This window comes from Bubalus bubalis, chromosome 14 (assembly GCF_019923935.1).
Source record: "Bubalus bubalis isolate 160015118507 breed Murrah chromosome 14, NDDB_SH_1, whole genome shotgun sequence".
Classification (NCBI taxonomy): Eukaryota; Metazoa; Chordata; class Mammalia; order Artiodactyla; family Bovidae; genus Bubalus; species Bubalus bubalis.
Genome location: NC_059170.1, coordinates 48804081 through 48816642, shown reverse-complemented (window position 1 = coordinate 48816642; position 12562 = coordinate 48804081). Strand labels below are relative to the sequence as shown.

At 51.8% G+C, this 12562-nt stretch overlaps 1 protein-coding gene across 3 annotated transcripts in view; it reads right to left on the bottom strand.

Annotated features, from left to right (window-relative positions):
• The window catches only part of JCAD (junctional cadherin 5 associated), a 78655-nt gene that overhangs the window by 17711 nt on the left and 48382 nt on the right, over positions 1-12562 (bottom strand). For all 3 annotated transcript variants that reach the window (XM_006067779.4, XM_006067778.4, XM_006067780.4), the window contains exon 2: positions 5263-5604. In XM_006067779.4, coding sequence (XP_006067841.3) covers positions 5263-5546 — 284 coding nt within the window. In that variant the 5' untranslated portion in view covers positions 5547-5604. The remainder of the gene's footprint in view (positions 1-5262; positions 5605-12562) is intronic.

Here is a 12562-nt window from a genome sequence, read left to right as displayed (position 1 = left end):
TGCTTTTTATAAATCACTGCCCAGAGCTGTAGTTCTGGGATCCATGAGAGCCCCCCTCCCCTCCCAGATGTGGAGCCCACCCCATCCCCAGTGACTGGGCAGCTGCCCCCACACTTACTCCAGGTGATCTGGCACCTTCTGATGGGTTTCCAGGCTTCAGGGAGAAAGGGCTCAAAACAGAGAAGAGTGGGATGAGAAGATGGTGCCTATGGTCAGGCTACCGGGAAACTTGCAGCCAGTCCCCAGAGAGTGCTGCCCACCGGCAACAGCGCTGTGAACCACAGGGCAGCTGCCCAGGGCCAAGGGGACCACCCACGATGATGCCACCAGACAGCAAGGTGGCCAACCTGCCAGGAGTGTGTATGCATCTTGACGAGGGGGACCTGGCTTTGTCACCAGTATCCTCAGCAACACGCTTCACCCCCACTGGCCTCAGACTCCTCATCACTACCGAGTGGGTGTTCCTAACGTCTTCCTTCTCAAGTGTGTTGGGAGGGATTTATGAGATAATACATGTTACCTGATTGGCAGAGAGTCTAATATACTAATCCCTTGTTTTCAGCTATTAGTACTATCTGAACCCAATTAATATCAATTCTCAGTGGAGTAGGATCCATTTCAAAGCTCTTGCCTCACATCGTCCAAGGAAGAGGGTGAGGGCCACGCAGGAAAAGAGAAAGAGTGAGTGTTTGTCTTTGTGCAGGCTTATTTTAGACTGGGATCGTCCCCTCCTCAGCTGTGATCAATGCGCCTTCACAATACCAGGAAGCCACGATGTCCTGACTGTCATAACAAGACCCTGCCCCTCCAGCCGGTCTCTAAGGGAGGATCCATAACGATGATGTCCAGTCACCCAGTGTTTAGTTTTTTCAAACAAAGCAGGAAGAGCAAGCTGGGACCCAGTAAACCAATAAGTAAGGCAGATTACTCCAGAGGTTTCCTATTTTCTCTGTAATAAGCATATATCCTTATGGATATGGGCTTCCCATATCCATATGGGAAAAGAATCTGCCTGCAATGCAGGAGACCTGGTTTTGATTCATGGGTTGGGAAGATCCCCTAGAGAAGGGAATGGCTACCCACTCCAGTATTCCTTATTAGAGAATTCCATGGACAGAGGATCCTGGTGAGCTACAGTCCATGGGGTCGCAAAGAGTTGGACACAGCTGAGCGATTAACACACTTATGGATATATATGGGTGTTTCTTAGCTTGTTAACTAAACTAGTTCTCTAGTTAAAGAAGAAACTCATCACCAACAAGTCTCCTCTTGGTGGTAACATGGCTCTTAGACAAATGGAGCTCCAGGCTGCACTTCTGTTGTCTTCCCACTAATTCTGGAAGCGCTCCACCCTCCCATCACTGTTTTCTCTGAAGTCTTCCTGGTAATTCTGAAACACCCGTTCACACTGTTCTTCCTGAAATCTCATGTTCAAACAGTCCAACCTGCTTCTTCTTGGGAAAACACGGTGACAGAAGGGCAACACGGCAATGTGTGCAGAGAGGACCAGCGTCCAGGCTTCTGGAAGCTTACACTGCCGACGAACAAGAACAAAGTGCCCCAGGAGAAGAGTTTACAACAAGGCGGTGGGGACACAGAAGGTCTGAATCCTCACGTGTGTGGCTGAGACACCAGCTCACACAACTCATACTTTGCTCGGTGAAGAGGTCAAATTAACAAGGCCTAACACTTAGGAAATGAAGCAAGGAGATGGAACAAGACCAGTGATGTTTGTGAAAGTGTTATTCCGTACAGAGAAAGAGATACATGGAACCAGATGTTAAACTCGAGACATCCCTTTTTAGGAAAGCCATTATAAGCAAGATGGGATTTGAGAGAAGCTTAAAAAGCCTCCAAAAAGGAACTGTTTACTGAGTCCAGTAGCACCACCTAGAACGATGTTCGCTGAGCAGATGGAAGCCTCCCCAGACCCCACATCAGAGACCCTCCCAGACTGCGGAGTCTCTAATCAGTCACAACTGTGCTGATGACAGCAGATAATTACAAGCGAGTCTCACGGTTAAACCAGCACAAACTTCAGCCGGGATTTCTGGGGTAAGCAGAGAAGAGCGTATTATGCTACAACGTTCAGATTCAAACCTCTGCTATGTTACGTTATTTTACAGCTTCCTTCAATTATAACATTTGAAAGGGAACACAGTAAGGAAACAGAGAATGCCTGATAACAGTGCTTTACAAGTTTCACAGGAGCAAGCTGCTCTGTGTCCCCGCTTTTATTTTCCTTAAGCATTTTCCTGATACAACCAGCTCATATGTGAGAAACTCTAAGGCGATGGTACTTATCAGTCTTATCATCCTCCTCCCTCAGGAATTCTGAAGTTCCAGCCACACCCCAGACAACAGCGATGGTGCCCCCACCCGCGTGGCCTGGCATCACTGCCCGGCTCTAGTCTGGGAGCACAGATGTGGTCCTTGTGCAGCTCCCTAGACAGGAAGGGGCGCGGCCGTGCTGGGGAGCTGATCCCCCACCTGCGAGCAGCGGGAGAGGATGAGGAAGTGAGGGTGGTCCAGCCCGGGGACGGCCCCACTAGCGAGGGTGCGGCCAGGTCCACTGTCTCTGGAGCCAGAGCCTGGCTTCCCTCCACGGAAGCACTGAGCGAGTGGCCCTTACAGAGTCACTGACATTCCCTGGGCTCCGCGCTCTTGGCTATAATGACATTGCTAATGTGCCTGCCTCTCTGCCAGCCTGCCAGAATAAAATAAAACAGCCCAGTCCCCTTCTGGCCCCTGTGGCCTTCCAAGCCACCCCTGGGAGGTCCACGGGGTGCTGAGGGACACAGTGCAGGACCTCACGAGAAACCGCAGGTGGGGAGTCCTCATGATGCCTTCAGGTCACCCTGATGCCCAGGAGTTGGGTAGCACCTCCTGGGCCCCATCGCCTGACCCCTCCCCGACCAGACCCAGAGGCCAGGCCAGCGGGGTCACTGTGAGGACCAGTGACTGAAGGCTGGGATGTGGCCAAGCACCACTGATCCATCCAGATTCAGAATTCCCAGGAGCCAGAGAATTTGGCTTCACAGGTTGAAGCCTTAACTATTTATTTCCTATTTATTTATTTCCCCTCAGAGCACATTTCTCCTGAAAGGGAAAAATAACTCTCCTCCCACCTACCTTTCCGTTTGCCTCATTTCCAGCTCTCTAATGGCCACTGAAAAGGAAAATGTCTTTTCATTTCAGCCCAGGAAGCCCAGCAGCAGGTTTCCGAGGTGCTGGGCGCTGGCGTGGGTCTTTGTCAACATGTGTGCACTGTCTCTCTCTACCCTACAAGACAACCTTCAACCCCAAAGCTCAACACCTCCCAAGTTAACCAGCCGACCTCAGAACTGGAAGCGAATGGCCAGATCTGTCAGAACTCTGTGGACAGACAAAGCCGTGCCAGCGATGCTCTCAAACCAGCTGAGCCCCTCATTCGAGACAGGAGGAAAGGCACCCGAGGGTTGGACAGAGGCTGGGCTGCAGGGCCTTGCAGTGCTCAGGCCCCATGATTACAGGGGCCTGGGGAGTCCTGGGCAGGCTGTGGACGGGGCGGGGGCCTCACTGCCCTCAGAGAATCATAAAGGGGATTCTGTTTCCCCCACCACCCAGGACCCAACCCTGATCTGATTCAGCCCTTCCGGACTGAGAGGACCCCACATATGGCACATTCATGGGGATTCCATGGCCACCATCTTTTCACCTCATTAGAAACTGAGCCTTCGGCTCCTCGATGGCTGTCATGAGGCCGGAAGGGTGAACTGAATCTCGGGGCTTATCCTGAGCACCCTGTGTGTGCAGCACTGGAGTGAGCTCTGTGGGACACATGGGGCAGGGGGGTAGGGTGCAACCTCGGTGCCCCGAAATCCAGGGTGGGAGGTACAGGTACACTCTGCAGAGAACCGGAAGCCTAGGAGGCAGAGTAACACCCAGCATTTGTGCGGTAGAAGCGAAGGCTGTCCTGACCCTCGGCCCATGCACCCACAAGCCCCCTCTTCCAAAGTCCATGGTGGGCAGGCTTTTCAGGGACTGTGGCTGCCAAGACCAGGGCCCAAGGCAGCAGTAGACACAACTGCAAGTTCTGAAGGACACGGTTAAACGGAGCAGCTTCAAGTCCTTCTCCATCCCTCCTGAACCTGCCCCATCGCTGACAACACTAGCCCTCCCTGAAGAGGTGGGTCTGGGTAGTAATGCAACCTGTGTCTGCTCCATGGGGCATGAAGAGGCGCCCTCCCCTTGGGGAGTACTCCATGACCAAGGGGTTGACTGCTCTGACCTGGAAAAGCAGGACCCCTCCCCTTTTTGCCTGAAGGCTGTCAACCAACAAGAAAGATTCTCCCTGTGGGCAGACAGGTGACTTGAAACCATAGGAGGCCATTCATCCCCTTTGGACTTGACTCACTGTCCTGTTTGCGTATTGGTTTGTTGCCTTAAACACAGGCCTCTGCTTCCACTTGTAGACCGAGGCTGCCCTCCTGCCTAAGCCTAGTGTCCACGTAGCATTAAAGACAAACACAGCTTTAGGAAGCGATGACAAACGTTCCTCCAGGTTAAAACTGCTGGCTGCAGGCTGCAGGGTTTGTAGTGAGCTGCCCAAATTCCCTCCTATTTACCTCCCTCCCCATCCCCTGGCCAGTCCACCCTCTTTTTCAGTTGTAAAAAAACACCCACAGATGCAGCTGTATTGAGACGAGATGCTCACCTCAGGGCCCATGAGTGTTGGGAAAAGACGGGTTAGAGGCCAGTGGAATGACATGAATATGAGAGAAGAGAGGATTTGCTTTTGCCCAAGTGGAGGGGAGCACAAGCATCTCGCAATGCTGTAATGTACAAGATATTGGAACGCATCTGTATTTCAGGTACGTACAGGTGTTTCAACTCTGTAAGGTATTGGAACGTGTCAACAAGGAGCCTGGATGTGCATGGAGTGTGTGCCTGACACGAACTGGCCTTTCTAGAGTTTTTAAATGATTCCTGGCTGAGGAGACAGGATGAGACTATGAGGGAACAAGGAGGCTGAGGATTAAAATGCTGCGTTGGCAGGAGAGAATCCACTCACTCGTCACTGTGTGCTGAAGGCTTCACACACCCGACCCTGCACTGGGTGCCACCGAGCATCCCGGATGCTCCAGGGAAGATGCAGCCTTGCCACTCAGTTCCCCTCCCTCCCAGGCCCTGTCCACACAGAGGTGGTGGCCAGGATGCACGCGTACACCTGCTACCAGACCCCCGGGGCCAAGGAAGCTGGCGGGTCCTGGTGGAGCTTACCCGGCCTCAGAGATCCTGGCAGCTGCGGCAGTGCTGGGGCGCTCCCCGTGGCCCCTTGGCCCGAGGCGGCGGCTCTCAGGGTCGCTCAGGAGGCCCGTCCCCGGAGAGGCCTTGCCCCGGGGGAGGGCGGCGGGGCCATCGTGGCAACCGTTCAGCAGGCCGGGGCCCGCGGGCGCCGTGGTCCTCGCAGGCTGGCGCCGCTCGCCATCATCCTCGTGCGGGGCTGGCAGCTTCCTCGACAGCTTGTAGCCGTGGGAGATCAGCAGGTCTTCGACACTGTACATAGTGCTCTGGTCGCATCAAAGCACCACCGCGGGGACCGTCGTGGTGGCAGGGCCCACGCTGTGGGGATAAGGAGAGTGTCTTGTGAGCTGTGGACGATGCCCCCAGGGCTCCTGTACCTCCTTCCTCCCAGACCCTGACCATACGGCACCCTGGTCACGGTGCCTGCAGAGAAAGAGAAGAGGAGGGGGCTTCTTCATCTCACTCAGACACAGGGTGGAGGCAGGAGGGCTGCCTTCCCGGGGTTGGGTGAGATGGTCCCTTCTGGACCAGAGAGGGAGCATTTGATCTTGGATTCCACAGAGCCAGGATGGGGCACTGACTCTGGGGACCCCTCCCCAGATGGCCACCACTTGCAGGAGAGTCCAGAACAGCATTTAAGCTACGGAATGATGACCAGTGTCCCCTGCCCCAGACCTCTAAAGACAACACACACAGGAGAAAGGTAAAAATAAAGAGACTCGGAAGCCGCAATTACTATTCCACGCTGCTAAAAAGAGAAACCCCCAGCGGCCAGCTCCATCTTATTATCTTCCCTGCTTTCATCTCGCAGACACACCTTTTGGTCCAAAAGGGCAAGGCAAGATCTTTAATCAACCCAGGGTTATGATGCACTTCGGCGGAAGCAATCTGGGTGGGTAATGAGCCACCGAAAATAGATCTTAAGACTTTCAGCTCATAATGAGAAACGCTAACCAAGCCTACACAGCCCGTGCACTACACAATTCCAAACTTCTTCCCACACCGAACTCTGAAGAATCAGATTTCTCTCCAGTTTATCTTGGGGAGACAGTCTGCATCTCTGAGCCCAGGGTGTCCACATCCGAGTCCTGCCAGGGTGCATGAATTCAACAGCAGCAACGATTCAAAAACACTCGGTCCTAAGACAATGGCGCCAGCCAAGAATGAAAGTGAACAGGGAACCTACATGAAAGCGCCTGTGTGCGCAGAGGTGGGGCTGCTGCATTTATTTTCACAAGGGAGCATCTCCTCTCCCAAGACCTCCTGTTGCTAACGGGGTGGTAGGCAGTTTGGTCAGTCCTGCCGCTGCCTCCCCAGAGGCCGCGAGGCGGGCCTGGGTGAGCAGCACAGGAGAGGCGGGCCTGGAAGAACACAGCTGCTCCAGCCCCTCTTGGCTGCTGGACGGAAATAGCAACTATCAGCAGCGGCAGCCCCTGCAAACAATAGCCAGGAAATGCCTGCCCCCGCGTGCAGGTGAAAGGGGGGCCCCTGTGCTTCCTGCCAGTGGGGCCTCTCCCCAGGGCTCATCACAGGATCCTGCTGACTGTGCCGGTCCTCGGCACACACTGGGCTCCAGCAGCAGCCAAGTTGCTGCCGGCATGGAGAGGGCAGGAAGGATCAGGCTCTGGAAGCCTATGGTTCTCCATCAGGTCCCCACGTTATGGAAAATCCACATGCTCCTGCAGGAACTGTAGTAGGAGAAGCATCTCCGCAGCACCTCGGCTAGTCGCGATGCTGTGCTCCAGCTCCACGTCTTCTAGGGGCTGGCACAAGACAGACAGAGAAATGGCAGGACCAGAGGGGCGAGCATTTGTTCTGAGTCCACTGTTCTGATCCCCAGGCTGGGCCTGCAGAGGACAGGGACCCCATCACAAACCCAGGATGTGTTTGTGGAAACATCGAGACATCTGCGGGAACATCGAGGCAAGGTCTGCTTCGTTCAATGCTACGCCCCCAGCATCCGGCACATAGTACGTGCTCAATAAATCACTGTCGAATGAAGGCACAGTGGGAGAAAGTGATGTTTGAGCTAGGTTTTGAAGAATGATTAGGAGCTCACTGAATAAACTGCACGTGCACATGTGTATGAGATGGGGAAGTAACATTTAAAATAGATTCAGGGTACAATCATCCCGGGGGAAAGAAATGACACGGCAACAGAATCCTGCAGGTGAGACTGTGGTTTCCCAGACTCAGTGTCACACATACAGTTGGCACCATGGTCAGAGTTCAGGTCTGAGGACACTCAGCCCCTTTCTGTTACTACAGCAGGCTCTTTAAAAGCAAAGCTAAGTTCACAGCACCCTAGCTGGCCACCCATTACACAGAGGAGCAGGCCAGCATCAATGACAGAATCCACTATGAGGGTGGTAAGAAGCAATGACCTTCCAGAAAAACGCCAGAGGGTCACTGTCCTCCTGGGGATAGGCGAGCTGGTCCATGCTGCCTCTGTCTGCAAGGTAAGTACACTTTGCAAATCCTTAAACGGTACAACAGATCAGGCCCAGCCATGAATATCTTTTGTACAAACTCGTAAGAACTGTTCTTGACCCTACAGGTCTGAGGTCAAACGTATATTGATGTAGGGGGACTCTTAACTTGGTCTCACGGAGGCCAGCAGCCTGTGGGGGGCAGGAGGATGAAGCACACCAGCTCCAGCACTTGGGGTGCAGCCCCCACAAGAGGCGATGCCCCACAGCACAGGCCCCATGACCCAGATGAGGGGTGCCCCCAATCCCCAGAGGACTCCTTCCTTTGGCTGACACCCACCACCTCGTGGACCCAAGCTCAGAGCCTGGCTTCTACCTCATTTCCAGCCCCATGTCAAACATCGTCGCTCCCAGCAGACAGACTTCTCAACAGCCTCGTGGACCATCCAGTCCTTTTTGTATTCAGCATCCTTCCTGTAATATCCTTCCCTACCATGGATGGACGAGTGCATCTCTAACACATCAGTCCCACGGGCACCAGGAGGTCATGCCAAGGACCTGAGGAGGAGGGGAGTCCTTTCAAAGTCCCCGCCCAGCCCTGAGGCAGCAGCCTTCCAAATCAAAGGTATTGGAGGCCACCCCCCCTCCACCACCCAAAGGGCTGCTGTTCAGAGAAGCACACAACAAAACTGGACCTAAGTGTAAATTATTAGAACATGGTATTTCACAACTTGGAAAGGTGTGTGTGTATGATGGGCCCTCGTGGCACTGACACCCGGGTCATCATAAATCTGAGGGTAAACTTTTCAGTCAGGCCTCTGTATACGGGGTCCCTCCGAATGCATATCTGAGGTTCCTCGGCCACAGGTTCAACCAAACCTCGGCCAGGCTGGCTCATACCCTGTAAGCAGGTGCTTACTGAAAAGAATCTGGCCCCGTGCAAATCAAACCCGAGTTGTTCAAGGGCCACTCGAGTTAAAACAGCACGGGCTTGGCGTGAGCCCTTTCATCCCCAGGTGGTGCTGACACCAGCCCCGGCTGTGGTCCTGGGAGCAAGTCATTGGCTGCACCAAACCTCAGTTTTCCAATCTGCAAAACGGCAGGGGCACTCACATCTGTCTTCCCAGACTGTTCCAAGGGCCACACGGTGTTGTTCAGTTGCCAAGTGGTGTCCGACTCTTTGCAACCCCAGGGACTGAAGCATGCCAGGCTTCCCAAGGGCTATGTAAGTACATGTAAAAGCATAAATCACACACAATCTGAGATAGCATTTATCACGCAGCAATGGCGGGTCCATCTCTGAAGGGCTGCCTGTCCTCATGGAAAGCTTTCACCGTAGTTACTCGCTGTGACCACTGGACCGTTCCCTGATTCCTCGTGGATCACTTGGCCTGTGACTTGATTCCCAAAATCAAGCCCACTTTCTATCTCCCAGATACCTGTCTTCCAGGAAGGGGTACTTCTGTCACCATCTGAGTCACCGAGGACAGCAAATGTTATTTCACAGAGTCCAGAACGTACACACGCACGTTCCGAGGGCTTGGGACACACGGGGCACTTACACTGTGATGATGAACGAGACCTATTCTTTTCTCTTGAGAAGTTTACTGCAGCGACAGCAGGAGAGCAGGCCAAGGAAACACGGCACAGGCGTGTGTGAGTGACGGGAGCGTGCCTGCTCCCCACAGTGTCAGCACTGCGATGGGGACAAGGACAGGAGGAGAACACGGGGCCCTCACCCAGTCTCAGGGAGTCAGGACGGCCTCTGGAAGAGCGTGTCAGAGCCAAACAAACCCTTCAGGGTGAAGCTGTGCTGTGAGGTCACCCTGTAAGGATGCTTCTCCAGCCAGTTCACATAAGAAATGTCTTCCTTTGCTACTTTGTCACCTTACATCAAATACTCAGAGTGGAACATCTAAGAAGAGTGGTCCAGGCAGTGCTCGTGCCCAGATATGTTCTCAGAGACAGAATCCTGAGAACACAAGGACCAGAGACTAAGGAGCCCACTTACAGTAACTCATTCATTCTATGACTAAATGCAGGGCAGACAATTAAGATAAGGATACACATGTTGGGCTGTCCTAGTGGCTCGGCAGTAAAGAATCTGTCTGCCAACGCAGGAGACACGCGATCGATCCCTGGTCTAGGAAGATCCCACGTGCCTTGGAACAATTAAGCCTGTGCGCCACATCTATTGAGCCTGTGGTTAGAGGCTGGGAGCCGCGACTACTGAAGCCCACACACCCTGGAGCCTGTGCTCTGCAACAAGAGAAGCCACCGCAATGAAAAGCCTGCACACCACAATGGAGAGTAGCCCCCACTCGCTATAATTAGAGAAAAGCCCTCACGGCAGTGAAGACCAGCAGAGCCAAAAATAAATAAAATTATTAAAAAAAAAAAATACTCATGTTAACAGAACAGTCCATCAAGGCCTGTAGTGAGGAATTCCTGGATGGGAGAGTCTTAAGTGGAGGTCAAGGCAATGCATTTGCAAATTCTTTTGTTTTTACAGCAACCCACTGAAGGTGTGCACACATATTTACCCTCACATCCTGAGGGGCACTGTAATATTTTCTATTCTATTTCACTTTTGAAAAATGCTGGTTACTACACACTAAATTTGATGTCACAGTAATTGATCAGAACCCAGCATTTGGAAAGCACTAATGGAGAAATCAATCCTGTGCTGGTCAGGACGCTGGACTAGATGACCCCTGAAATTCTGTCCAGTTCAACGATCTCATCAATCGATGAGAAATTCCTTAACAAGTTCCTTGCTTTGTTCTCAACAGCAAAATACAGCTGTTCTATCTGATCAAAAATTTCCTTTCCAAGAAAAGTCACAGCAACTAAGTGAAGCTGCTTTCCTATTCTTAAGAGCATAAGATGAAAAGAAAGAACTCTCCGGAAGGGAAAGTCCTGGCTCCTTCTTCCTTCCTCTACCTGTGATCCACCTGGGGCTTGAGACCCGAGGCCTCAGAACACAGCACCACTGGTTGACAGATAAAGCCAGCATCGTGGAAGGTGCCAAGGAACCCTCAGGATGAACAGTACCTATAGTACTGCCGCCTTTATTCTCTTTTTGGTTTGAAAGAGCCAGGAAGCAGACTTTTGTCTCTTTTGAGTCCACTACGGCTCTTTTCATCTTTTCCTAGACTGTTCTCTGCCCCATATATTCCTGGAGTAAGCCCATCATTTCAAAGACAAAACAGAGAAAGCAGTTTAAAAACCCTACCACCCTAATAAAAAGCCTGACCGTCTGGCAGAAGGGACATGTGTCCTGGTGGGTCTCCTTCCCTGGGTGGCGTGTGTTCAGCTATTTCTTCTCATCTCAGGTGGAACCTGCCTGCAGACTTTCTCCCACCTGATCTGAGTGAAAACAGAGCAGATCAGTGTGCTTTCTTGATAGAAAGGCTTCCTTCTATCAAGCTTCTGCTTGGAAGATGGCTGTTACCAAGGGGCTTAACTTCGAAGCCTCAGTTTTCTAAATGGATCGGTCACTTATTCCAAAGACAAGTATGTGGTATCTAGTAGCTATTAGGATCTCAGGCTGGTAATTCCTACTGGACTTGGTGGCATTGCTCGATGATACCAAAGAGAAACCCGGGCCCGACCTGGGCTTCCCAAGTGGCTCAGTGATAAAGAACCTGCCTGCTAATTAATGCAGGAGACACAAGAGACGTGGGTTCAATCTCTGGGTTGGGAAGATCCCCCAGAGAAGGAAATGGCAACCCACTCCAATATTCTTGTCTGGGAAATCCTCTGGACAGAGGAGCCTGGTGGGACACAGTCCATGGGGTCGCAAAGAGTTGGATACAACTTAGCGACTAAACAACAACAGATCAGGACCCCCGGCTCAGAGAATGTCTCACCTGGTTATACAACTTGAGTTGAGCGACTCAGTCATTCGATGAAAGCAAATTCTGTAGACAGCGTACAGAAAGAAGGCAAACTGGATTTACAACAAGTCTCTTTTTATAGGAGAAAACTTTTGTGCTCAGTGTATAACAACACTCCAAAAGACAGTTAAGCGAAATGCAAACTTTAGCTTTTTCCCCTCTGTTCTGTTATGAAAATGCATGCTTACAAGTGTCAACACTAACATAACAGAAGAAACAGTCACGGAAACAAACACGAGGAACACGGAGCTGGGTGAGAAGTCTGCGTTCAGCCTACAGTTCTCTTGTTCACCTCGACAGGACTGGTTTAAATTAGATTAAAGTCACGAGAGGAGACCCAAAGAGAAATGCTTATGGCATGCAGGCTCTAAGTTAGGTGGTTTAAAGGGGAACCCAGGGAGAGGAATCACGAATGCTGAACAGCCGTGCTTCCTAGGCTGGGTTTTTTTCTATTGATTCATTACATCACTAGATTTATAGTCAATCACTTTTTTCCCCCTTGAGGATGCTTGGGATAAGTGGTAAGATGCTCAAATGCCCTCCAGGAGATGCGTAATGAATTCACCAAGAACATCTTCCAAATCGTGGTTAATTTATACCCCCCACCCAGCCACTACCCTCATTAACTCTCCCTATACACAGAGAAGGAAGAGCCTGTTCTCTAAGCTCAGAATAGCAGCACACGAGAGATAACAACATCATCCATTCCCCGAGCATCTGTGATGTGCCAGCCACTCTGCTGGCTGCCTGGCACTCTTTAGTTTCCACTCCCAGGAACCGTCCTGCTGTAGATATGAACGTCTCCATTTTACAGACAAGAAAACTGAGGCTGAGAGTCCAAGGTTACAGTGTGTAGGCGCAGATTCAAGGGTCAAACCAAGGTCTGTCTAGTTTCAAAGCTCATGCTACTATTTTAGGCTCTAAATTTCCTTCCTTAATAGCAACAAA